The sequence below is a fragment of the Artemia franciscana genome, chromosome 19 (genome assembly GCF_032884065.1).
Source record: "Artemia franciscana chromosome 19, ASM3288406v1, whole genome shotgun sequence".
In the NCBI taxonomy this organism is placed as follows: domain Eukaryota; kingdom Metazoa; phylum Arthropoda; class Branchiopoda; order Anostraca; family Artemiidae; genus Artemia; species Artemia franciscana.
The window spans coordinates 285,212-309,718 of record NC_088881.1 but is presented as its reverse complement, the minus strand read 5'-3'; the positions used below and the strand labels follow the sequence as shown (position 1 = coordinate 309,718).

The 24,507-nt window shown below is 34.2% G+C and overlaps 1 protein-coding gene across 1 annotated transcript in view; it reads right to left on the bottom strand.

Moving 5' to 3' along the window:
• LOC136039133 (polycomb protein Scm-like) overlaps positions 1-24,507 on the bottom strand; it is a 155,367-nt gene that overhangs the window by 77,206 nt on the left and 53,654 nt on the right. The window contains exon 4 of the mRNA XM_065722620.1: positions 22,899-22,954. Within this exon, the coding sequence (XP_065578692.1) occupies positions 22,899-22,954 (56 nt within the window). The remainder of the gene's footprint in view (positions 1-22,898; positions 22,955-24,507) is intronic.

Here is a 24,507-nt window from a genome sequence, read left to right as displayed (position 1 = left end):
TTAGTACTAAAAAGCTTAATTCTTTGAAGGTATTCTGCCCGTTGAAAATGACTAGCTTGTTAATGTTTGAATTTATGCAAATGAAAACCATAGCTGGATTTATCGAAATATTTTTGCTTATTTACTTTTATGTTTCAACGTGGCAACACTGACAAACATTTCATACTGCCCCAGAAACTTCATAATTTTGAAACAACCAAACAGAAAATCTTGGAAAATTGCAGTTTTTCAGGAATGAATTAAACAAACATGGGTCAAAGGGTCAAAAGAGTTTATTTTAATGCCCTTGGTACTTTAATTGATTGGCAAGAGGCGGCGCAGTAGGTCAATTTTCGTGCACCGGAAACCTTCACCCCCCATAACCGATGCAGGGTGTATAGCAAAGGGTCCCCAAAGTGAACATTGACCCCCCTCCCCTTGATGTTGTCTTCTGTATTTTCTGAAGCCAATGGGATATCTTTCAATGACTAAAGTTTCCTAAAAAAACACTAAATATGCTAGTCAAAGGACTTTTATCGCGGATCTTATAGGTGAAATTGTAAGTGTCTGTTAGCCCATTTATGGGCTGATTTGGGAGGAGAATATGGAATAGACTCCACTTTCCGGGTAAACAACAGACGAGGAGTTCAATTCAATAGATTCAATAGAACGTTTGAAATGCTAAGAGAGAATCAAAAAATAATTTTTGTTTATATTTAAGATTTGGCAGTTCAGGGCGCCAAATAAAAAAAAAAAACAAAAACAGGGAGATAGACCAGCGAAGAAAAAGCTAAAAAAATTGTGGCAGCAAACAGCTTAAGAAAATGTAAATATTCTTTGAAGGTATAATGGTCCTAGGGAATCAAATTCAATGTTTCAAATTCTAAGGATGAAAAACATTGTCAATTTTACTGAATTAGTTTTGCTTATTTATTTTTGTGTTTCAACGCAGCAAAACTGACAAAATCTGATATTGCCCTGAAAACTTCATAATTTTGAAACAAGAAAAAGAGAAGTCTGGGAAAAACGCGTTTTTGGGCATAAATCGACTAAACCAAGAAGTTACACACTTGGTCACCATTTGTGCATTTCATCCCATAACTAATGAAAAATGTATACTACAGGGTTTCCAAATTGAGCATTATTCCCCCTCTCCTTCCTGAAGTTGTTTAATATATTTTCCAGAGTTAATGGTGCGTTCTCCAAGCACCAATATATCTTAGATAAACATTAAATATGCACGTAAATGAATTCTGCCTTGGCTCTTTTAAGTAAAATTCTTAGCGTCATTTGGCAATTTTTTGTCAAAAAAAAAATTGGGGCATATATTATAAACTTTCCATGATTAATATTTTTTAGGGACATAACTCACAAAAATATAGAGAACGGGACAAATTTCCTTTCTCAAGATCTAGAATGAGGGACAATATTCCTTTTTTCCCCTGAAAACCCCCAAAATGAGCGACTCAATATAAATACAAAAATGAGTAATTTCAAAATCAAGGAGAGGGGGTGTAGAGGGGGAATGATTCAAACAAACTGATTTCAAACAGAGGCAGGAAATAAAAAGAAAACAAATTAATGCATAGTAAACGGTATTTTACAAGATTTATGTGCACGTGTTCAACGAAGTGCAACAGGAGAGAAATTTTTGGAAGGTAGTACTTATTTTTTGGAATGGTACTTTTCAGTGGTTTCGGTTGGTATCATTGCCTTGTTCAAGTGGCAACCCTGTATGCGCTTATTAGCGTATAAGTGGCTACACACAGGGTTATGTAAATGCACCATTTCTTAATATCGCTTATGAAGGCCTTTTGGTACAAACTTTTTTCGTACCAGACAATACGCTATATTTCTACCACCAGGAGTTACCAGATTTAACCAAAAAAGGTACATAAAAGTAACATATGACATGTAAAAAATGTAAGATTAACAGTATAACAAGCGTGCTTATTACCAAAACAATTTTAGTTATTATGATATCACATGGGTCTCAAAAAGCATTTCTTTATTAACAATAAACAAAAAAGCGGAATAATTTAATTTTAGTGGCAGACAGTAGGTACTTGTTACACATAATGGAGTAAAATACAAGTAGTAATTACATTCAGTAATACATCTTTTTGTGTTTAAAATAATGAGTACGCTAAGATGGTTGTCATGATGGCAGAAAATCCATTTAAGGAGCTTTTGTCTGACAGCTGGTACATTCAATAAAATCACTCATAAAAAATTAGGGCAGAACAATATCATTTTAATAGAATGAGCGAAATTACAAATTGTAAAGTTCACCCGGGACATTTTAGAAGAAGTATTTTTTATATATTACAGTTGTAATTGTCCAGATAAACGAATATTTTACATGCTCTTCCAGTAAAGTTTTAGGCTAATTTTGACGCACGTAAGTAAATACCGATTTGGCTGATTTTACCACTGGCAATATAAAACACAGAAACATGGTTGCCAAAAACACAGTGTCACAGTATTAATAGAATGAGCGAAATTGCAAATTGTAAGATCATCGGGGACATTTTAGAAGAAGTAATTTTATATATTACAGTTGTAATTGTCCAGATAAACGAATATTTTACATGCTCTTCCAGTAAAGTTTTAGGCTAATTTTGACGCACGTAAGTAAATACCGATTTGGCTGATTTTACCACTGGCAATATAAAACACAGAAACATGGTTGCCAAAAACACAGTGTCACAGTATTAATAGAATGAGCGAAATTACAAATTGTAAGATCACCGGGGACATTTTAGAAGAAGTATTTTTTATATATTACAGTTGTAATTTTCCAGACAAACGAATATTTTACACGCTCTTCCAGTAAAGTTTTAGGCTAATTTTGACGCACGTAAGTAAATACCGATTTGGCTGATTTTACCACTGGCAATGTAAAACACAGAAACATGGTTGCCAAAAACACAATGTCCCTCTGTACAGAAAGGGTGTGGAAATAGAGTAGATGCAAAGTCTGTTGCGTATTATAAGCTGAGACGTAGTAGTAAAAACTTAACTAAAGTTCCGTAGTAAGAAGTTTGCTTTGATTTGATTGGTTTGCGGCTATGGTGGATTTTCGGAAAACTGAAAAACTAGGCCTAGACGAGACGCAGTAGTAAAAATTTAACTAAAGCTTCGTGGTATGAAGTTCGTTTTTATTTTATTGGTTTGCGGCTATGATGTATTTTCGGAAAACTAAAAACTAGGCCTAGACTAAGATGAAAGAAATAACAAAACGGTGGAAAGACAAAGATAAAATAAAACTTGAAAATTTCATTTTTCAAGATTGGAAAAAATTAAATTCTTAATAAGAATAAGTAGTGGAAAATATTCGTAAAATTTATGTTCTATATACAATATTTCTTGCTATGCTATATTTCTTGCTAATGGGGTTTGGGGCCGGTCGTGCTCTTCGACATTCTTTAGTATACGCCTTTTTGGCGTATAATTTTACCATTAATCAGCGTTTTAACCTTGTTTCCATTTATTAAGTTTTAACTACTTCTTTTCTGTAATTTCATGATTTTAGCACCAGTTTTTTTTTTAAGTTTTAACTGCAGGTTTTTTTGTATTTCCAACTCTTAATTTAACATTTCTTTTTTTAATTCAACTTTTACATATTTATTTTTATCTTTTTGAAGATGTTTATGTTTCGTAAGGGGCAAACGGACAGATTTGCATTTTTGGGATTCACCGCCCTAAACTTTAACATTAAGAAAAGAAGCTGGTGAGATTATATCCTACTGTGTCAGGACCCTTCTGCACTTTGGGGCTGTCCATGTTCTTCTTTTTCTTTTATTGCTCATTAGCCTTGTTTTACACTTTCATGCTTTCCTTTAACACTATGTTGGTCAAAAGACTTCACTATATTAATTTCCAATAAAATCTTTGTGTTTTGCTACTCATTAATCTGTTTTTTACATTTTCGTACACTCCTTTTATGCTATGTTGGTCAAAAGACTTTATTTTATTAATTTCACATACGCTCTTTCTCCTTTTATTGCTTATTAGGTCTGGTTTTATATTTTTAAACACTCCTTTAACACCGTATTGCTCAAAAAGTTTCATTTTATTAGTTTCAAACAAGTTCTTTTTTCTTTTACTGCTCATTAATCTTGGGTTTTACATTTCCGCACACTCCTTTAAACGCCGTCCTGGCTAAGTGGTTGGCGCACTGGTTCGAAAATTCTTTGTCCGAAGGAAACGGGTTCGATCCCTGTCGTAGCTAATTATTTTAATTGGGGACGAGAGCTAGTGGCGTAACCCTTTAAACTCAGCATGGGTAGACCCAGCTCTAAATGGGTAGCTGGTGAAATCTGGAAATAGTAAGCAACTCCTAATTTACGAAGTGCCTTAGTAAAAAAAATTAAAAAAATAAACAAAAATAATTAAATAACTAACCTATTGTGCCCATATCACTTCTTACTTAAGTAATGCTAATGCGCTGCCTATAATAAAGCCCATGACTAAAATACATACTAATGCGGCCGGACGGAAAGACCTAGAAATAGTATTGTCTTTTTAGCTATTAAATAAAAAAACAAGTTTTTTTTTCACTGAAAGCAAGGAGCAATATTAAAGCTTAAAACGAACAGAAATTATTCCGTATATGAAAGGTTCGGGCCCCCTCCTCAACTCTTTGCTGTTTACGCTTAAGTTGGGACAGCCCCTTTCATATACGGAATAATTTCTGTTTGTTTTAAGTTTTAAAGTCGCTCCTTACTTTCAGTAAAAGTTTTTTTGTATATAATTTTTGAACGTTTTTCAACTAATAAAGGCTCGAATTTGGCTCACCGTACATGAAAAAAATAAAATTGCATATCACTTTTGGCAGATTTATTCCGTAAATGAAGAGTTGCCTCCTCCTTAATACACTAAAGCTGTCAGCACTGTTAAAAAAGCTTCCTGTTATTGTTAAACGACCCTCGTCTTTCAGAACACGCTCTTAAAAATTTGGGACATACTGTCAATAATAAATAAAGAGTAAGGTACTGAGGAGGGGGCAACCCTTCATATATGGAATAATTTCTGTTCATTTTTTAATACCAGCAAATCCAGCTCATCCTCTATGAAATATACCCCTCCCTCTCAGGGAAAAGCCCTCCATGGAAATTTCATTTGACGTGAAACGCACCCCCCCTCTGTCAAATTCCCTCCAGTCAGTTCCATCCTCGCTGTAAACTCCCTTGCCTGCGAAATTACATGCGGACGATTCAGCCTGAAATAGTCTCCGTAGAGTTCTTTCATTTGAATAAGACTTTAATCTCTAATCGGTTTTTCGATCACTCCAGAAATGTCCCTTTTCATGGAAACTATTTCCCGGAAATCAAAACACGCAGAAAAAAGCCTCTAGATAGTTCCCAGAACATCTTCACATGAAAAATTTGGCGAAGAGAATGTAATATTCCCTCTATCAAATAGCTCTGTCAAATCCTACCAGTGTAACATTTCCCCTGGAATATTCACCCCTCCCCAGAAATCCCCCAAGGAAGATTCTCCCTATAAAAATCCACCCCAAACACAATCCCTCTCCCCTTCCCCCCAAAAAGTCTGTATACTTTCCAATAACAAATTTTATGCGTAAATAATTGGCTAATTTCATAAATTGCAGGCCTCTCTCCATGGACTGTAGGGGTTGTTTTACACCTACAGACATCATTATTTGATCTTTCAACTATATTGAATACATTGTCAATCTCAAATTTTTGATCAAATAACTATGGAAAATTGGGCGTAGGAAGGGGGCTCAGTTGCCCTCCAATCTTTTTGGTTAATTAAAATGTCGCTAGAACTTTCAATTTCCGTTAGAATATACCCTCTAACGATCTTCTAGGACCATTATGTTGATACAAGCAACCCTGAAAAAAAAACACCCACTCATCTGTCTTTCGTAACATTCCGAATTCTGATTTTCGCAATTCGTAACATTTCTATGGTATTTTCCAATCTCTATTGTTTTTTATAAGAGAGGATGCAGTAATCAATCAAACCTAAGAGAACAACTTTTAGCTTTTATGGGTCTGTTATATTACACAATAATAAGCTCAGTCATTACGCCCCTTTGACAACCAGCAGGTACAGGATTTGTTTTGATTTGATTTGACGTGTTCCCCTAAACGTTCTTTGAAAGGCTCACCTGAATTCCCTTCCTCATTTTTGAAAGTAAATGTAAAATTTGTCCACCTTTCTCAATAATATATACAATGTATAAACAATGGACGAATTGCCTAACTTACAGCCCTTACCCTAAGGGCAGTGGGGGAGTCGACATTCCCAAAGACATAGTTACTGAGCCTTTCAACTATGCTGAACAATACAGCTATCCCAAACTTTTGATTGGATGTCTTAAGGATCGATGTCTTTAAGAATCAATTCTGATTCTTAAAAAGAGCACTAGAACTTACAATTTCTAATCGAATGAGCATTATTTCGATGCAGAAATTAATATGAGTAGGTCTGACGCCCGTCCGAAGCTGTCAATGTGAATTGACAGCTTAATATACATATACCGATGAAAGCATTCAAAACATATTATGTTTTCAGTAAAGAGCAAATTATGCTCTGGTCAGAAGGCACGGGGGGCGTCAGCCCCTACGCATGTTAATTTCTGCTCGTTTTGAGTTTAACTCAGTTATTTATTGTAATTTGTGTTTATTTTGGGTGTCATTTATTTATTGATGGTGATTTGTGGTAGTTTTCCGCTTGAAAAATTATTTTACATCATTTTTGCTCATTTCAGTTTAATGTGGCTAATTACTTTTTTTTGAAAAACTTATTTTACGGAAAAGTTTTTTTAACTAATAAAGGAAAATAGGGACTTGTTTGATGTTGGGTTTATGATTTGCTGGAAAGTTTCAGGGTCTGTTACAGGTCATAAGCGTTAATCATTTTGTTGTGGGAGGGTGGAGGTGGCACGGAAATATAACAACAAACTTTTGGTCCCTGATCAGCTTAGACACTTGCAGCTTTAAGTCCTTGGATCAAGGCAAACCTAATATACAAGACAAATCCCCCCCAAAAAATGGGGCCCAAAATAAGGGCTAAAAACTTTTTTCTGTTGGGCTAAAAACTTTTATTTGTAAGTCTTCTGTCTAAGGGAACTGCAATGGATTTGGAAAAACAGAAATTTAGTTCATTGGCTCTCACCAAAACGGGCCTGAAAAACGGCCAGAAAAGGGTTAAACACTTTTTTCCATCGACTCGTCATGGAACAGTTGCCATAGAAACTTGAGAGACAGCTCATTTGACTAGATATTCAGTATTCTAGTGCCTCTTGAGAGCCAAAGTGATTTGAGGGTGACCAGAGCTTGAGTTAGAGATTTGAGGGCAACCAGCAGATTTGAGGGCAATCAATTGATTAATTGATTTGAGGGCAACCAGCTTCCCTCCAGAAGCGTCAACAAGTCTAATAAGTATATCTTCGCTGTAAATACACCCCCTCCCATGACGCAGGAATAAAGGCCCTCAGTTAAAGTTATAAGAACTAGCCATTGTTTACAGATAAACTTCAGTAGAAAGCTCTTAGGGATCATTCGCTAGACCAAAATTACTAGAGTTTTTCAATGGAAATGATGTAGTTACTTGAGGAAGTAAACGATGCTAATTAGACTCGAGTTTTCAAATTATTATCGATGTCTTGAGAATGGCTTGGGGTTCAAGTTGAACCTATCGGGCAGGTAGATCAAAAGATACTATGTGTATTTGGGACATCGAAATAGTATTTGTGAAGTATCTTGGCAACGATTTGGGGGGATGATGTGGAAATTTTCAGGTGACATTGAGGAGAGGACAAAAGAGGGTAAGCAAAGAGGGCTTCACATCTTATGTGGGTGGAAGGGGAGGGGATAAACAATATTTTTCTTGGAACCACCAAAATGTTTTGGTGGCATCAGTATTGTACTGGTATCAGCTTAGGGTATCAAATTGAAGCTATTAGGGAGTGCTGGGGAGGGGCCAAGTTGACATTCGATTTTGCCTTAGGGAGGAGTCAAATCAAAAGACTTTGCTTGTATCCAGATCATCAACATAGCATATCTACCATGCCTTGGGAACTGCTTGGGGGATATAATAACAACCCTCACAGCCGCTGGGTAAGGATTTTAAATTATGCAAGTAGTCCTTTGCTTACACAAAGTTCCACAATGGAAAATGAGGGCATCTTCGATCCTGGGTGCCCTATTAGCCCAAAAGTCTTAGAGGTTGTTCTCTGAGGGAAAAATCCTACACTTTGTTGGAAGAGGAAGGGGTGATATCGGGCCGGGTAAACGGGCCAAAAAACTACTTGTTCTTAATTAGTCATATTTTGAGCGCGAGCTCTTGCGGTTCGTTCACTAGGGCAAGAATCCCAGAGTTTCCCAGTAGCATGGACAAAGATCGGCAACTAGCAAATATTGCGGCTCTTACGGTCCCAGATGCAGTAGGGTCATATTTTTCACGAATATCCGAAAATTCATCTGTTTCGTCTCATTTTAGTCTTCTAAGGGGGCAAATAAAACAAAACTTTCTTTCAAAAATTTTACCACAAGCTCTGACACAGCCGAGCCCGTTTTATACGTTAACTTAAGATTCTCCTAATTACGTCAAAATAAAAATTCTGAAATTTAAAAACATTAATATATAACACTAAAATATAAAGGGAAATCAATCTCAAAATAAATTACTTGAATAATATAATTAAAACCAGTCAAAACATGGATCAGTACTACTACTACTAACAGCTCACTGCATCACCGAGCCGCATGAGGCAAACACAGCTCTGCAAGCTCCTTCTTTATCCCAATCTATCCCAAGCTTCCCTCTTTGCATTCTCCCAAGTTGTTCCAACCTTTGATTGTAATAGCATAAGTCAGGACTGGAGGAAACAAACAATATTTTCCCTGCTCCACGTTCCTGTGGGTGCCAATGTGGGAAGTCCCTTGGAAGTCGGTAAATTTAGGGTTCAATTTTTCGGATGGTGCAGTCTGTCAAAATCCTCGTTATCATCGTTCACAAAATTAGTCACAGAATTGTGCAACTTGAGAATCTCTAAGGTTTGTTCACAGTTTGAAGAAAGCAATGAAGCCTAGCATTTAAGGAAATCGCTACTTTGACGATACTTAAAACCGCACAATTATTGGTTGCCCCAAGTGTTCACGTACTAGCCGTGAGGAAATTGGTGTAATTCTTTGGCTAAAATTATGAAAAATGTTGGTATTTCAAGTATACCCTTTAAAGAGCATACCAATGACCGGAAATATAGCTTAGGGCATTCTGCTTCATTCACGAAAACCATCGTGGGAATTGACCACAAGATAGAGCATCAAATCTTGGGAATGTTTATCCAAATTTTGGGATTTATATGCTTAAATTTTTGGAATATTTTATGCACACAAAATATGTATTTGTCATATTTCTTCTTTCATTCTTTACCAAATTAAAAAAATCCACTATTCCAGTTTCTCTAATTGCCAGAATCGTGGAATATTTGGCAGAAATTTGGCTATATTCGAGGAGACTCATTAAATTCAGTACTATGACCCCATTACAGTCCAGGAATGATACCCATTCAAAAACTGCAGCAGAATCCAGGACCATCAAGGGCTGGGAGTAGGCCCCGCTGGATTTTTGTGTGAAGTTTTACATCCAGGGGAAAATTTGCATTCTGGAAAATAATTCCAAGATGCACTTGAGTCCCAGCGCTTGAACTAATATATTTGAACATATCTTAGCCGACACTGGCATATCGAAGGAAAAGGGGTGATATGATTTAACCAAAAAAATCCTTTCTAAAAACACCCTTCCCGGTCTCTTTGCACAGCCCTTGCCTTCTGGTACTAGAAGACATTCAATGAAGCTCCCCATGTAGCATTCCACGAGTAGACATAGAAGTCATTTTTTCAGCCAAAGAGTCATCGATCTGTTGGAATTAAATAATTTGTAATAAAATTAATTACCAACATGTTCAGTGAATCTATTCAGAAGAAAAAAAAACTTCTGAAGTCCCACTTCACAAAGAGGAAAAGCCATCTTTTTCTTGGCTCCGCTTTTATGGTTCCAGGGTTCCAAAATTAGTCATGGAACCAGGAGCCCAGGTTCCAGGATTAGTCATAGAAAATTTTAAGTTTCTTGCTAAAATAATGTAAATTACTGAACAAACAAAGAGACCGACGCTTGAATTTATTCAAGTATATCCACCTAGTATGTATAAAATCAATTGTCCGTCTGTCAGCTCAGTAACTTGCTGGAAGGCTATTCAAGCTAGCAACTTAAAGAGATACGATGAAACAGTTCGTTGTCACGAACTTTAAATAAGGAGTGACTGGGCTCAATTGTAACCGAAACTCTAATAAAAAAATGATAATAAAAAATAAATTAAAAAACTGGCTTCTCATGCTGATTCCAAATATTTTTGGGAACTTAACCTTTTGTCCCAATACTTTTGGAACGACTCCTGACTCCCAAGGGCCATTTAATTGTAATAATAATGTTTCTTGAAGTACTAAAAACATTAGCTTAACGATCGAGTGATTGAGGAGCGGGAAGCCCCTCTCATATACGGATTAATTTCTGTCCATTTCAAGTTTTAATCTTGCTTCTTGCTTACAGCCGAAATTTCTTTTTCATATAGTACCTTAAAGGATTTCACTATTTAATTTGATTTAATTTATTTAAAGGATTTCACTTTAGAATGGAGTGGGCAGTTTTGCCATAGCTTGTAGAGCTTAGAGAAAAGATCCAAATAAATAACAGTATACCAGAAGCCGACTAACTTCTGGGAATCTTAGAGAAACCCTTCAGTTCCGACGAAGATTCAACGATTGAAAGGGTTAACTTTGTTTTTTTATTGAAAGGTACAGAATTGCTCCTTTAAAGGGCAATACATTTTTGCCCTAAAATAAACTTGGCAATAAAAGGGCAAAAAATAAAAGGGCAATAATTTTAAAGAAGAAATACTGCGTTTTTTAGATCAAAACAAACATCATTCTAGATTGAATGAGCTATGATTTCTCTTTATTTAACTATTCTATACATTATTCTATATATTCTTTCATAAAATAATTCTATAAATTCTATAAAGGGCTCTATAAAGGGCCTGTAATTTATTAGTTGGTTTGTTTTGCTCAATTTCCTGTTTCACAGTATAAATTCCATTTTATAAAATTAAGTTGCAGTAATTCTATAAAGGGCCCATACAAATATTCTAGCATACCTGCTTGTAAAACATTATAAACCATTAAAAAAAAGTGCCATTCGAGTATTTTATAGAATTTGGAGTTCCTATCTGTGATATCCACCTTGATTGAAAACCTTACCGATGCATGACGTACATTATTTATGCTATATGTACATTGGACATACAATACTTCACTCAACAATTATTAAGATATTGTACGTTTTCTTAATAAGCCAGAACACCTTAGCATTTTGAAATGTTGACGCATTAGAGATACCCTAACAATTTACCCAATTGCTTTGAAAGTTCCCTGTGGCGCAGACAAAAATTGTTAATGGGCCCTTTGTCTCTAAGACGGCCAGCCGACGCATATAATCGCAAAATAATTTTTGAGGTGTCGAATCCCCCAAAAAATTACGAAACGATTGAAACAATGATAAAATGTGCTTGCCTTGGAGTAGTTTTGCAAAATATTTACTTCTATTTGAACCATTTTTAAGGATTTCAATAAGGGAACAAATTAGTAAAACAAGCCCAAGTGAAAGGTGGGACCTGAGCGAGCGACAGGAGGCCTGTCGTATCACGTTTTTCGACAAAACGCTGCAGCCTACTTGAGAATATAGGATGTAAAATAATAATTAGTAGTCTGTTTAAGTACGCTTGGCTTCGCTTTGAGTAAGATAAGTTTTGACACACGTGTTAGAAGATTCCTCAGGTCTTAAAAAAGGATATTTGGCCGAAAGAATTTTTTTTTATTTACAATCTTCTTGTTTGCCAAATAAAAAGGGTTCATTCGAAAATGATTACTCATGTTCAAAACAGGGTGGAAACAAAAGATCCTATTATCACACACGTGAAGTCAGCTTTCTTACTTGAAGAAAGTGTACTAAGTTAGTATGGCAGAACTTTTCGAAAATTTTCGAGGGTACAAGCACCTTAGAGATAGAAGGAAAATACAGGCTATTTTCTAACTAGTTTTATTTTTGCTATTTTTTAGCTAGTTTTATAGCTAATTTTGTTAGATAAAATTGGCTATTTTTAGCGAATTTTATATTTTATGTTTATAATCTAGCTAATTTTTGTCTTCTCACACTAGGCTAATGTAAGAATTCATAAGAAAATCAGGATCATCGTCTAAAATCACAATGATCATAGGTAGACTTTCCAAAAGTTAAAATGGGGAATGAAGATGCAGGTTCAAGCTCTAATCAAAGGTGAAAGGCCTTCTAGGAAAAGTTTATTAATTTGTTTTTCAAAACTTCATTATTTCACGTCCGAAAATTCCTTTTTGTTGTTGCTATTTTGTCGTTTCCAAAAAGTAACATGAAGTTACGTAACGTAATTTTAAACATAACGTAAATTTTAAATAGAGATCGAGTCTACTTAGCATTTCCTACATTACGGGCAAAATTTGCTCCGAAAGATTCCATAGCATTATGTAATGTTGAATGTCGGTGTGAAAGTTTGTACAGTGTAGTGTGAATGATCCATAATCCTGCATTGAGAAATCTCCTACAATCGGTTTTTATTTTTGGGTTTTTCGGTTTTTATTTTGGAGGGAAAGACTTTCATAACCAAATTCCTAGTCTGGTGGGTAAGAAAGTGAAACTTCCAGTCCTCTTCGATATTTAGCAAATTTTTTTTAATGTTTCGTGAGCTTAATAGGTCCTCTACATCTCATGAGTTCCCCAATTAGCTTCCCAGCAAGTAAGATCTGGATTGTTTCGAAGGCAAATTATGGGAATTGTCAAAAAAAATTTAGACGATTGTGTCTAAACTTATCCTTAAACGTGCACTAAGAATTTTCCCACAAGTAGATATGCTTCTAAGAAATTTTAGGGGGGGGTCAAAAGCCAAGACCCTAATTTAGCAGGCATCACTGCTAAAAAAAAGTTCTACACAGTTCCCAGTTCTACACAGGGACACAAGCAAGGGGAGGGGGAACGGATACTCGATGCCCAGTCTATATTTGGGTATTTCTTATAAGTGAATTATATAATGGAATTTTCTTTTTCTAGCCCCCCCCCCAAAAAAAAATAAAAATACGTAACTGGTTTTACATAAAATTTAATAAATATTTCCATTTCGCGGAACATCTTTTATTAACTCTACTTCTTACAAATAGGTTTTGCAAATAATTACGTTTACTATTTAAAACAATGCAAAGCTTGTGAAAAAACATTCATTGGAAAAATATATGTAAACATTTGGAAAACATCCTTTAAATCTTTGAATTTTGTTAATTTTACGTCTCATTCATTATGATAAAAGGAACAATTATTGAAATACTATAAAAAAAAACAAAACAAATAACATAGTATTTGTGATAAAATAACATATTAAGCATTATAATGTATACTGCAAAAATTATGAAAAACTACAAAATTAAATTTTCAGCTGTCGTCATTTAAATACTGGCTTTTTTCATTACCAGCACGGCAGCGTTGCCAATGCAGCACAATTGTTCTTGAATTGACGCGAAGCCGAATTATAAAAAAAAAATCTTAATTGTCACCATTTAAGAGTTGATTTTTTTTCAAATAATTATGTTGAATGTTTAAAAACAATACAAAGCATGTGAAAAAATATTCATCGGAAATATATTTAAAAACATCCGTTCGGTCATCGAATTGTGAGAATTTTTATGTCTCATTCATAATTTTTAAGCACATACTTCCTATTCCCACAAAAGCCTTATGAATCGTCGACATCTGCTTCTCAAGGTAAGCGATTCCGGTCATTGGTTAACCATTGCTTACGGTTTATGATAGTTTCTTAGTTCGGTCAAATCTTACATCTGACAAAGTTTATTACTGCTCGTTTTTCAAACTAAACACCTTTGAGAAAAAAATAAAACTAATTCGAAGATTTGACCAAAGATTGTACTATGAAAAACGTGACATCTGCCGCATTGAATTATGATCTGATATTGATAGCCAATAAGAGATTATTTTCCCGTGGAAAAAATAAATCACTAGACAGGAAAAATGGAAAGTTCAACATTAACTGGTGGTTACTTTTAAGTATAGCCAGCCCTATCCGAGACTTGTGCCACGTGTGGATTAGTCTGCAAAATGTAATTTTAATAACAATTGATATATCAAAAGAATCGTTTTTCATGATAATTCAAATTTGTAAAATTTGTTGAGTTTGATGTTACCCGTCAAAGACCCTGATTTTCAAAAAAAGGGGGGGGGGGAATGCCCTAATCTTATTCAGTATAGTTGAAAGAACCAGTAACTGTAACTTTGTGAATGCCATGAGCCCCCACTGCCCCTGGGGAAAGTGCTGTAAGTTACACAATTTAACCATTATTTACATACGTATTTGTTATTTAAAAGTATAAGGATTTTGTTTCCGGGGGGGGGGGGATCGATCCGGGGGGATTTTTCACGGGCAGAGTTTTCTGTGAAAAGGAAGGTTTCCAGAGGGGATTTTGCAGAGGAAATTTTACATTAGGGAGAATGACATTAGGGAGAAATGAAAACGGTCAGAAATAAAAAAAAACAAAAAAAAAACGGCTGAAACTAAAGAGCAACAACAAAACTTTAAACGAACATAAGTAATTCCGTATATGAAGGGGGCTGCCCCTTCCTCAGCGCAAAATCTTTACGCTAAAGTTCCTCTTTTGTCACACTTCTTTAAGAAAGAATGCTCAAGCACAAGGACCGTTGAATCTGAATGAGAAGTATTTTTAAAGGACTTTGAAGACTTTAGCGTAAAGAGCGAAGGTCGAGGAAGGAACAGTCCCCCTCATATATGGAATAATTTCTATTTGATTGAAGTTTTAATGTTGCTCCTTACTTTCAGTTGAAAAAAACCTGTTTTTTAGTTTAATTCAGCATACAAAGATCTAATAAATATATATGCTAATATACTAACACAACAAGGACATCACGAGTTTACTGTTTGTGACAATATTGCAACAGATGGGCCTTAAGGACAACAACCGTAACAGCTCATCCAAAACTTAGTTCATAAACTACTTACACTTATGACAGAAGTAACTAATTCGAATCTTTTGTGTGTTTAACTGACACAAATTTGATTTAATAGCAATTATGAGAGAAGAAATTTAATTACTGTTCACTAATTTGCATGACATTTCTCATAAAGTAGAAACTTCTTTTTAAATGAATACAAAAACTTTGTCGTAAATTCTTTTTGTAAATTATAAGCTACTGTTTCGTATAAGGCCTTTAGGTTAATTGTAACAGACATCTTCCCATATGAGCTACAAAATCGAAAATGTTTATATCCAAACCGTATTTTCATGGCGTTTTTCGGTCCTTGACAAAAAGGTATTTATTTCAGAAAGTAAACTTAGAAAAAGGGATTTCAGTGTTTAACCCCCTCCCCTCCGAAAATACCTCCGTCGGAAGATAGCCCCCTTATAAAATACCCCCTGCGGAAAACTATTCACATTGGGAAATATCCCCCGGAAAATCTGCCCAGGTAATTCCCCGATGGAAATTCCCCCACACCTAAATTGATAAGCCAAAGAAAAAGTACAAAAAATGTGCCTCAAAATGACGATCAGCTATCAAAGGAGTAAAACAAGGACCAAGTATCAAAAACAGCCTTAGGACAGGGGCTGATTGGTCTCCAGTCACTTTTGACTTATAAAAAAGAGGACTACAACTCTCAATTTCTGATCGAGTGAGCATTCTTTGACGTTTCTAAGACCATGAAGTGGAGGTGGGGATGAGGAAGGACCAGTCCCCCTCCTATACGGAATAAATTTGGCTTATTTTGGGGCTTAATGTTACTCTTCACTTTCATAATAACAGCGTAGACTAGAAATGCTCGTAGAAATGAAGAGGGATTAAATATTAATTCCTACCTCCTACCTTTAATTCCTACCTTTAATTCTGTTTTTACCTGAAGGTTCATTGAGGTGAAAATGTTCGTCCGACTTGTAAAATTGCAACAAAAATACATAAAACACAATTTTGATGTGTTTTTAAAAGTCTCTTTATCCTCCTTCCCCAAAAATAACCCCATAACAAAAGTTCTGGATACGGGCCTCGGTATTATATATCAGTTTCTACCTCCATCCTCCCTCGTTTCTCCCTTAGAAAATAATTTTGTATTTACTGAAACTGAATGAGCGTAGGGATATTTTGGCATTAAAATGCACACTTTGAGGCATCCTCCCAAACTACAAAACAATCAGAATATACAAATCGTATACAAATCTGTTATATGCAATTGTTTGGAATTGTATATTTTTATATATAAAAACAACAGTAAGTAAAACAATAGGGAATTTACATAAGACAGTGAAATTTGTTTAAACCTTAAAAATACTTCAGTTCTGTATCCGAGAGTACTCCACACCAAACTACGTATATAGATTAAATTAAAATGTTTAAAATTAAATTATTAAATTAATTAAATAAAATTAAAATTAAATAAAATTAAATTATTAATAAAATTAAATAAAATTAATTTAATTAAATTAAAATTAAATTAAATTATTAATTAAAATGTTTAAACTGTCCCAAGTTTGTTGTTTTTATGCTGGAAAGGCAATATGGTTTTCGTCGTTATTTAAAGATCATGAATGATGTTTTTTTTTGCTTTTTTTTCCCCCCAGGGATGATAGCATCAAACAATGGGTCCTAGAAAATCGGATAAGAGCTCATTGCAACAAAAATTAAAAGTTGAAATGCTCTTTTTAAGTGATTAATTTAAAAAAAATTATCACAAAAAAAGTTTTCAAAAAAATGTGAAGCGCTCAATTAAACCAAAATAGAATAGAAATAGAGTCAAATAATCTTTCAAGCGTAAAATTACCACAACTCACCATCAATAAATAAATGAAACCCATAATGAACAGAAATTACAATAAAAACAGAGTCAAACTCAAAACTACCAGAAATTAGCGTGAATGGGTACGACAACCCCCATGCCTTCTCAAGACCAGAACGTAATTTGTACTCCCCAAAGATATAAGTGCCCTAAGGGCAAGGGCTATAAGGGATACTAGTTGCCTATTATTAGCATATAAGGTTTTTATGGAAGGGGGGGTTGCATAAGCTTCAGATGGGGCTTATTCTATATGAAATCAGAAGTTCTAGTGTCTTTTTTAAGTGTTAAAAGTGACCACAGGGCAACAAGTCCTCAAATCTTCATTTTCTCCAAAGGCATCTGATTGAAATTTTGAAGTTAGCTAAATTGAAATTTTGAGTTAGCTATTTTGCTCAAAATAGTCCAAAGATCGCTTAACAAGGTAATCCCCAAAGAAACAATTACTGGACCTTTCAACTGCACTCAACAAAATGGCCATCTCAACTTTTGACTGGAGGTGCTTGGGGAAATGATCGGCAGTGGGGCTGGTTACCAAAAGTAAACTACTTTTGACTCTTCAGTCAAAAGTAGGTTACCCTTCTTTTGATTCCTAAAAAGGGCACTAGAACTTTTATTTACCAACCGAATGAGTTCCTTTCGAAGTTCCTAAGACGACTCCGTAAAAAATCCAAGGGGGTGGAGTTTTCTCGGGAATTTTCTGCGGGAGGAGGGTGTTTCTGGAGGGGATTTTCTACAGGGAAGATTTCCGAGGGGATTTTCTGCAAAGCGAGGGGAATTTTCAGGGGGAACGTTCCACGCGAGGGGGGCGGGTTGACAAGGGTAATTTTCCAAAGGGATTTGAGGATATTTTCTGGGGGAGGTTTTCAGTAGAGTATTTTCTACGAGAGGTAGTTTCCTAAGGCGTCTTCCGCAGGGGGAGGGTGTGTTCTGGAGGAGGAGGTATTTTCTGAGGTGGTGGGTAAATATCAGCTCCCAGAAAGTGAAAGAATAAATACATCATCTTTATTTAAGGCTTCAGAATAAAAATCTTTTCTTTTTACTTTCCAAACTTTTGCAGTTATTGGTTGATTTACTTTTGTTTTGATTTTATCCTAAATCAGCTAATAAAGGTGCGAGAAAGTTGTATGCTTTCTTTTAGTTTCTTTTTTTTCAAACTTTTTTAGTTTCTTTTTTTTTGCAAACTAGGGCTTCCAATCGACTGAATAAATTGATGTATTTTCCATAGAACGTCAAATACAAACGAAACTTAAATCGTAAGCAATATATAAAAACTGAGCCCAACCTCATAACAACCTCAAACAGGGGCAAAGCTAGGGTTTTGGGTTTGGAGGGGGATATGAAAAATGCGCTGACAAAATCCGGTGTGCTGACAAATGCAAACATATAGGCTAAATACATATAGGCTAAATTAAGATGCCAAAGACACACTGTATTTCAAGACGTCGGCACTACGCACCGAGGCCTTTAAAAATGGGGGGGGGATCCCATCATAGATATGCCCCTGACCCCTATAGCCAGAAGGGTCGACACTGATTTTGAATACATTTTTAAAGACTGAATCAACATGAAGATTCCTTATATCTTTATATTTTACAAAACCTGAAAAAGCATTTATGTAAATGTAATTTTTAACTTATCGTTTGCCTTTTTCTAAATAGCTTTATCGTTAGAAATAGCCGTAATGTGAAAATTAAAGAAAAATCATTAGATAATTATTTATGTTGAAGAGCAACGCTTGACACAGGGCGCTCAAATATGTATCTGTTTCCGACAGGCAAGGATAAGAAAAAAAAAAAAATGATTTGACTAATTAAATCTATGATTCCTATAGAAAAGCCTTTTTATTTGGGCTATTATTTGTTGATTAGCTTTTGTTTTTTCTTGATACAAATCAAACCATTTAGCTGCGAGAAAACTGTATTTTTTATTGCTTTTGTTTTCTGTTGTTTTTTTTCAACGTCATTGGAAAATAGAGAGTCTACCTCCCTATTTTACATAATAAAATATAAGGGTAAAATACAAAATAAAAGGGCAAAAGCCCTTTTATTTGTACTATTATTTGTTGATTCGCCTTTTATTTTCTCTTGATACAATTCAACCAATGTAACGGAGAGAAAACTGTGTTTTTATTGCTTTTGTTTTTTTCAACGTCAATGGAAAATAGGGTTTCTACCTCCCTTTTTTATATAATAAAATATAAGGGTAAAATACAAAATAAAAGGGCAAAAGCCCTTTTATTTTACTGTTATTTGTTGATTCGCTTTTTTGTTTTCTCTTGATACAAATCAACCAAAGTAGCTGCGAGAAAACTGTATTTTTTATTGCTGTTGTTTTTAGGTTTATTTTTTTCGACGTCAATGGAAAATAGGGTTTCTACCTCCCTTTTTTATATAATAAAATATAAGAGTAAAATACAAAATAAAAGGGCAAAAGCCCTTTTATTTTACTGTTATTTATTGATTCGCTTTTTTGTTTTCTCTTGATACAAATCAACCAATGTGGCTGCGAGAAAACTGTATTTTTTATTGCTGTTGTTTTTAGGTTTATTTTTTTCGACGTCAATGGAAAATAGGGTTTCTACCTCCCTTTTTTATATAATAAAATATAAGGGTAAAATACAAAATAAAAGGGCAAAAGCCCTTTTATTTTACTGTTATTTATTGATTCGCTTTTTTGTTTTCTCTTGATACAAATCAACCAATGTAGCTGCGAGAAAACTGTATTTTTTATTGCTGTTGTTTTTAGTTTTATTTTTTTCGACGTCAATGGAAAATAGGGTTTCTACCTCCCCTTTTATATAATAAAATATAAGGGTAAAATACAAAATAAAAGGGCAAAAGCCCTTTTATTTTACTGTTATTTATTGATTCGCTTTTTTGTTTTCTCTTGATACAAATCAACCAAAGTAGCTGCGAGAAAACTGTATTTTTTATTGCTGTTGTTTTTAGTTTTATTTTTTTCGACGTCAATGGAAAATAGGGTTTCTACCTCCCTTTTTTATATAATAAAATATAAGGGTAAAATACAAAATAAAAGGGCAAAAGCCCTTTTATTTTACTTTTATTTATTGATTCGCTTTTTTGTTTTCTCTTGATACAAATCAACCAATGTAGCTGCGAGAAAACTGTATTTTTTATTGCTGTTGTTTTTAGTTTTATTTTTTTCGACGTCAATGGAAAATAGGGTTTCTACCTTCTTTTTTTTATATAATAAAATATAAGGGTAAAATACAAAATAAAAGGGCAAAAGCCGTTTTATTTTACTGTTATTTGTTGATTCGCTTTTTTTGTTTTCTCTTGATACAAATCAACCAAAGTAGCTGCGAGAAAACTGTATTTTTTATTGCTATTGTTTTTAGTTTTATTTTTTTCGACGTCAATGGAAAATAGGGTTTCTACCTCCCTTTTTTATATAATAAAATATAAGGGTAAAATACAAAATAAAAGTGCAAAAGCCCTTTTATTTTACTTTTATTTATTGATTCGCTTTTTTGTTTTCTCTTGATACAAATCAACCAATGTAGCTGCGAGAAAACTGTATTTTTTATTGCTGTTGTTTTTAGTTTTATTTTTTTCGACGTCAATGGAAAATAGGGTTTCTACCTTCTTTTTTTTATATAATAAAATATAAGGGTAAAATACAAAATAAAAGGGCAAAAGCCCTTTTATTTTACTGTTATTTGTTGATTCGCTTTTTTGTTTTCTCTTGATACAAATCAACCAAAGTAGCTGCGAGAAAACTGTATTTTTTATTGCTGTTGTTTTTAGTTTTATTTTTTTCGACGTCAATGGAAAATAGGGTTTCTACCTCCCTTTTTTATATAATAAAATATAAGGGTAAAATACAAAATAAAAGGGCAAAAGCCCTTTTATTTTACTGTTATTTATTGATTCGCTTTTTTGTTTTCTCTTGATACAAATCAACCAAAGTAGCTGCGAGAAAACTGTTTTTTTTATTGCTATTGTTTTTAGTTTTATTTTTTTCGACGTCAATGGAAAATAGGGTTTCTACCTCCCTTTTTTATATAATAAAATATAAGGGTAAAATACAAAATAAAAGGGCAAAAGCCCTTTTATTTTACTGTTATTTGTTGATTCGCTTTTTTGTTTTCTCTTGATACAAATCAACCAATGTAGCTGCGAGAAAACTGTATTTTTTATTGCTGTTGTTTTTAGTTTTATTTTTTTCGACGTCAATGGAAAATAGGGTTTCTACCTTCTTTTTTTTATATAATAAAATATAAGGGTAAAATACAAAATAAAAGGGCAAAAGCCGTTTTATTTTACTGTTATTTGTTGATTCGCTTTTTTGTTTTCTCTTGATACAAATCAACCAAAGCAGCTACGAGAAAACTGTATTTTTTATTGCTGTTGTTTTTAGGTTTATTTTTTTCGACGTCAATGGAAAATAGGGTTTCTACCTCCCTTTTTTATATAATAAAATATAAGGGTAAAATACAAAATAAAAGGGCAAAAGCCCTTTTATTTTACTGTTATTTATTGATTCGCTTTTTTGTTTTCTCTTGATACAAATCAACCAAAGTAGCTGCGAGAAAACTGTTTTTTTTATTGCTATTGTTTTTAGTTTTATTTTTTTCGACGTCAATGGAAAATAGGGTTTCTACCTCCCTTTTTTATATAATAAAATATAAGGGTAAAATACAAAATAAAAGGGCAAAAGCCCTTTTATTTTACTGTTATTTGTTGATTCGCTTTTTTGTTTTCTCTTGATACAAATCAACCAATGTAGCTGCCAGAAAACTGTATTTTTTATTGCTATTGTTTTTAGTTTTATTTTTTTTTTGACGTCAATGGAAAATAGGGTTTCCAACTGACTGAAGCAAATAGTGTCTTACGGAGGAAAGTTAGTAACGCAGCTAGGAGTATTAGTGAAAATGATTTAAGCTTGGTAGAAAAGAAAAGGGGTTTGTACGAGAACTATCTGAGTAATGGACCATATTAGAACAAGAGGAACGTAAGAACAGTAAAGAAAGCATTAAAATATGAACTAAGTAGGTGTGAAGCCGAGGTTAAGGATGAAATTGCCGAAGATCTGGAAAATGCAGGAGTACAGCATAGTGATAGAATATTGTGTAGTTGTTAATTATTCAGAACACACGCAAAAATTTTGATCTGAAGGTAAGATCTTAGAAAACCGAAAAATAATGAAGAACTATAATGAAGAATGAATAATGAATAACGAAATATTTAGAAAAAATAATGAAGACGATTAGTCTACAAAACGTAATTTTAATAACAAGTGGTACATCAAAAGAATCATTTTATTATGATAATTTCAAATATGTAAAATTTGTTGAAAAATTGTTGAAAAATATGTATTTTATATATTACCTGTTCCAGTTACATGGACTTTCAATGGAAGATCGGTAGCATTGAAAATCGGAGAGGCTTTTACCATCACTGGTAAGCTAAATATATTTAAACAAGGGGGGCACCTGCTCAATTTACATTTACCTGTAATTAAAGATCGGTAAAATAAAAAAATAGAGATTCTCCTACCGTATGTGGTAAGCTAACATGCAAAGGTACCGTAAAGAACATGGCATTGGAGTTTACAGTTTGTACCGGCTGTACTGATCTCTGTGTCATGGCTCTTCAGCCAGTTTTTGTAGGGGCGGGGGGTGGGGACTAGCCATCCGGTGCTTTTGCACATCCTGTCTGTTTACTTTTTCCACATTTCTTCCGGCACCTATTTTGAGCTTGGTCGACACTGGCTAAGCTTACAGTCATGCCAGAGACCCCCATTCCAAACTAATTAATTCAGCAACACCAGAACTCGAACAGCTGCAACCACGGGCAAAGAATTTCAATTCTAGCGTGCTAGCCACTCGGCTAGCGTGCATAAAACATATAATGGTTGATGTTTTTCTATTCACATTTGTCTGCAACCCAGAACCGCTACCACAGAAAAAAAGAGAGTCTCTTACCATTTGTGGCTGAATCACTATCAGTGTTTTCTTCAGTAATCCTTTTAAAACTTTCACTGTAACAGAAAAATCAAACATAAATAATTGAAAAAAAAGCTTTAGAAATTATTTGATGTTGCATATTTTATAATGCAAGAATAACAAAATAGTGAATTGCTGTTTTTGTCCTTCAAGGTATTAAAGATATTTTTAGGGAAATTATTATCAATTTCTGTGACATATTTAATACCATGTGTTTTAACATGGAAGACGACTGAATTTTGAATATTAGCCTTAAAAACTGTCAGACATAGGAACATAAGCCTCTTGTCCCTTGACCCCTTCCAGTAAAATCACAGGATTTTACGATCACGATATGATCACAAGATCATATATTTTTGGAGATTTTTTTTTTCATAGTATTCGAACACATATTAACATTTTATTTAATGAAACTATCCCCAACTCTTTCTCTCCATTTGAAGTATATTTATCGGTGCCTGTTGGTAGGCATCTTGTTTATACAAAGGATTGAAATACAAAGGATTATTAAGGATAAAAATAATTATTTAAACAAAGGATACAAAGGATTATATTTAACCAGCCAAAGAACTTGTTATTCGCTCAGCCATTAGAAAAAAAAGGTTAGACTTATAACTTTGGGAGTTTTCATTTTAAGGGAAAATATCCCATGCCCCTCCTCTTTATTTGGATTTCATATCGATCTATACGCATGAAAAAGTTTAATTATCGGGGTTTTCTACACAAATTCAATTTTTACCTAAAAGGAAAAATATTCTAAAAAACGAGACCAACGCCCCGATCAGCCCAAAATTGGAATCCGCATCCGCAAAAAAAAAATTAAATTTAGAAAGGTAAATCCGCAAAAATTTAGGAGAAGGGGGAGGGAGAATGTACTTTTTTATTTCTGGGGGGAGTAGGAATTCTGTTTTTTCCATGCTTTAATGAAAATACAAAAGATATATTTTGAATATCGGAGAAGGAGGGGGCACAATCTAGAAGGATGGTTGCCCCTCCTGTCGCGCAATTGACACACCTTTTCTCGTGATCTTCTGTATCAGTTGAACGTGCTTGATACTTAGCTACATACCTTGGGTCCATTAATACAAACAAAAAACGATTTTCCCTTGAACTGGCTTATTACCGACACTGCCAATTATATATTGTAGATTATTGATGAGAGGGCATATTTTGTCTAAAAATACTGTGTTTGTGACCGAAACATCCAGAGACTTTTTGCTTGTTTCACTGTCAAATAAAAGGATTTATCCCTATTGAAGTGTTACTTGTATGTCAATTTCTCCAGATAATGACACATGCTTGTTTGAAGTCAATGAAGGCGTTGGTGTAAGTTGTATCAAAATTGCAAATATTTTTTTCTAAAACTAGATACACTGTGAAAACTGAGTCAGCAACCGATCTCCCGGGTGGAAGCTGACTTAGTATTCTTGTATGACAAAAGACGATAAGCTCTGATCTGCTGGTGCATAACAGGAATAAGTATTTTGGCAGTCTGGCTTGTTGAGCTGTTTGGGAAGCAGTTCTCGTGCATCACCTTTGTGCAGTGTAACAATTGTGGCTTTGTACCATGAAGTCAAAATGTTCTTTT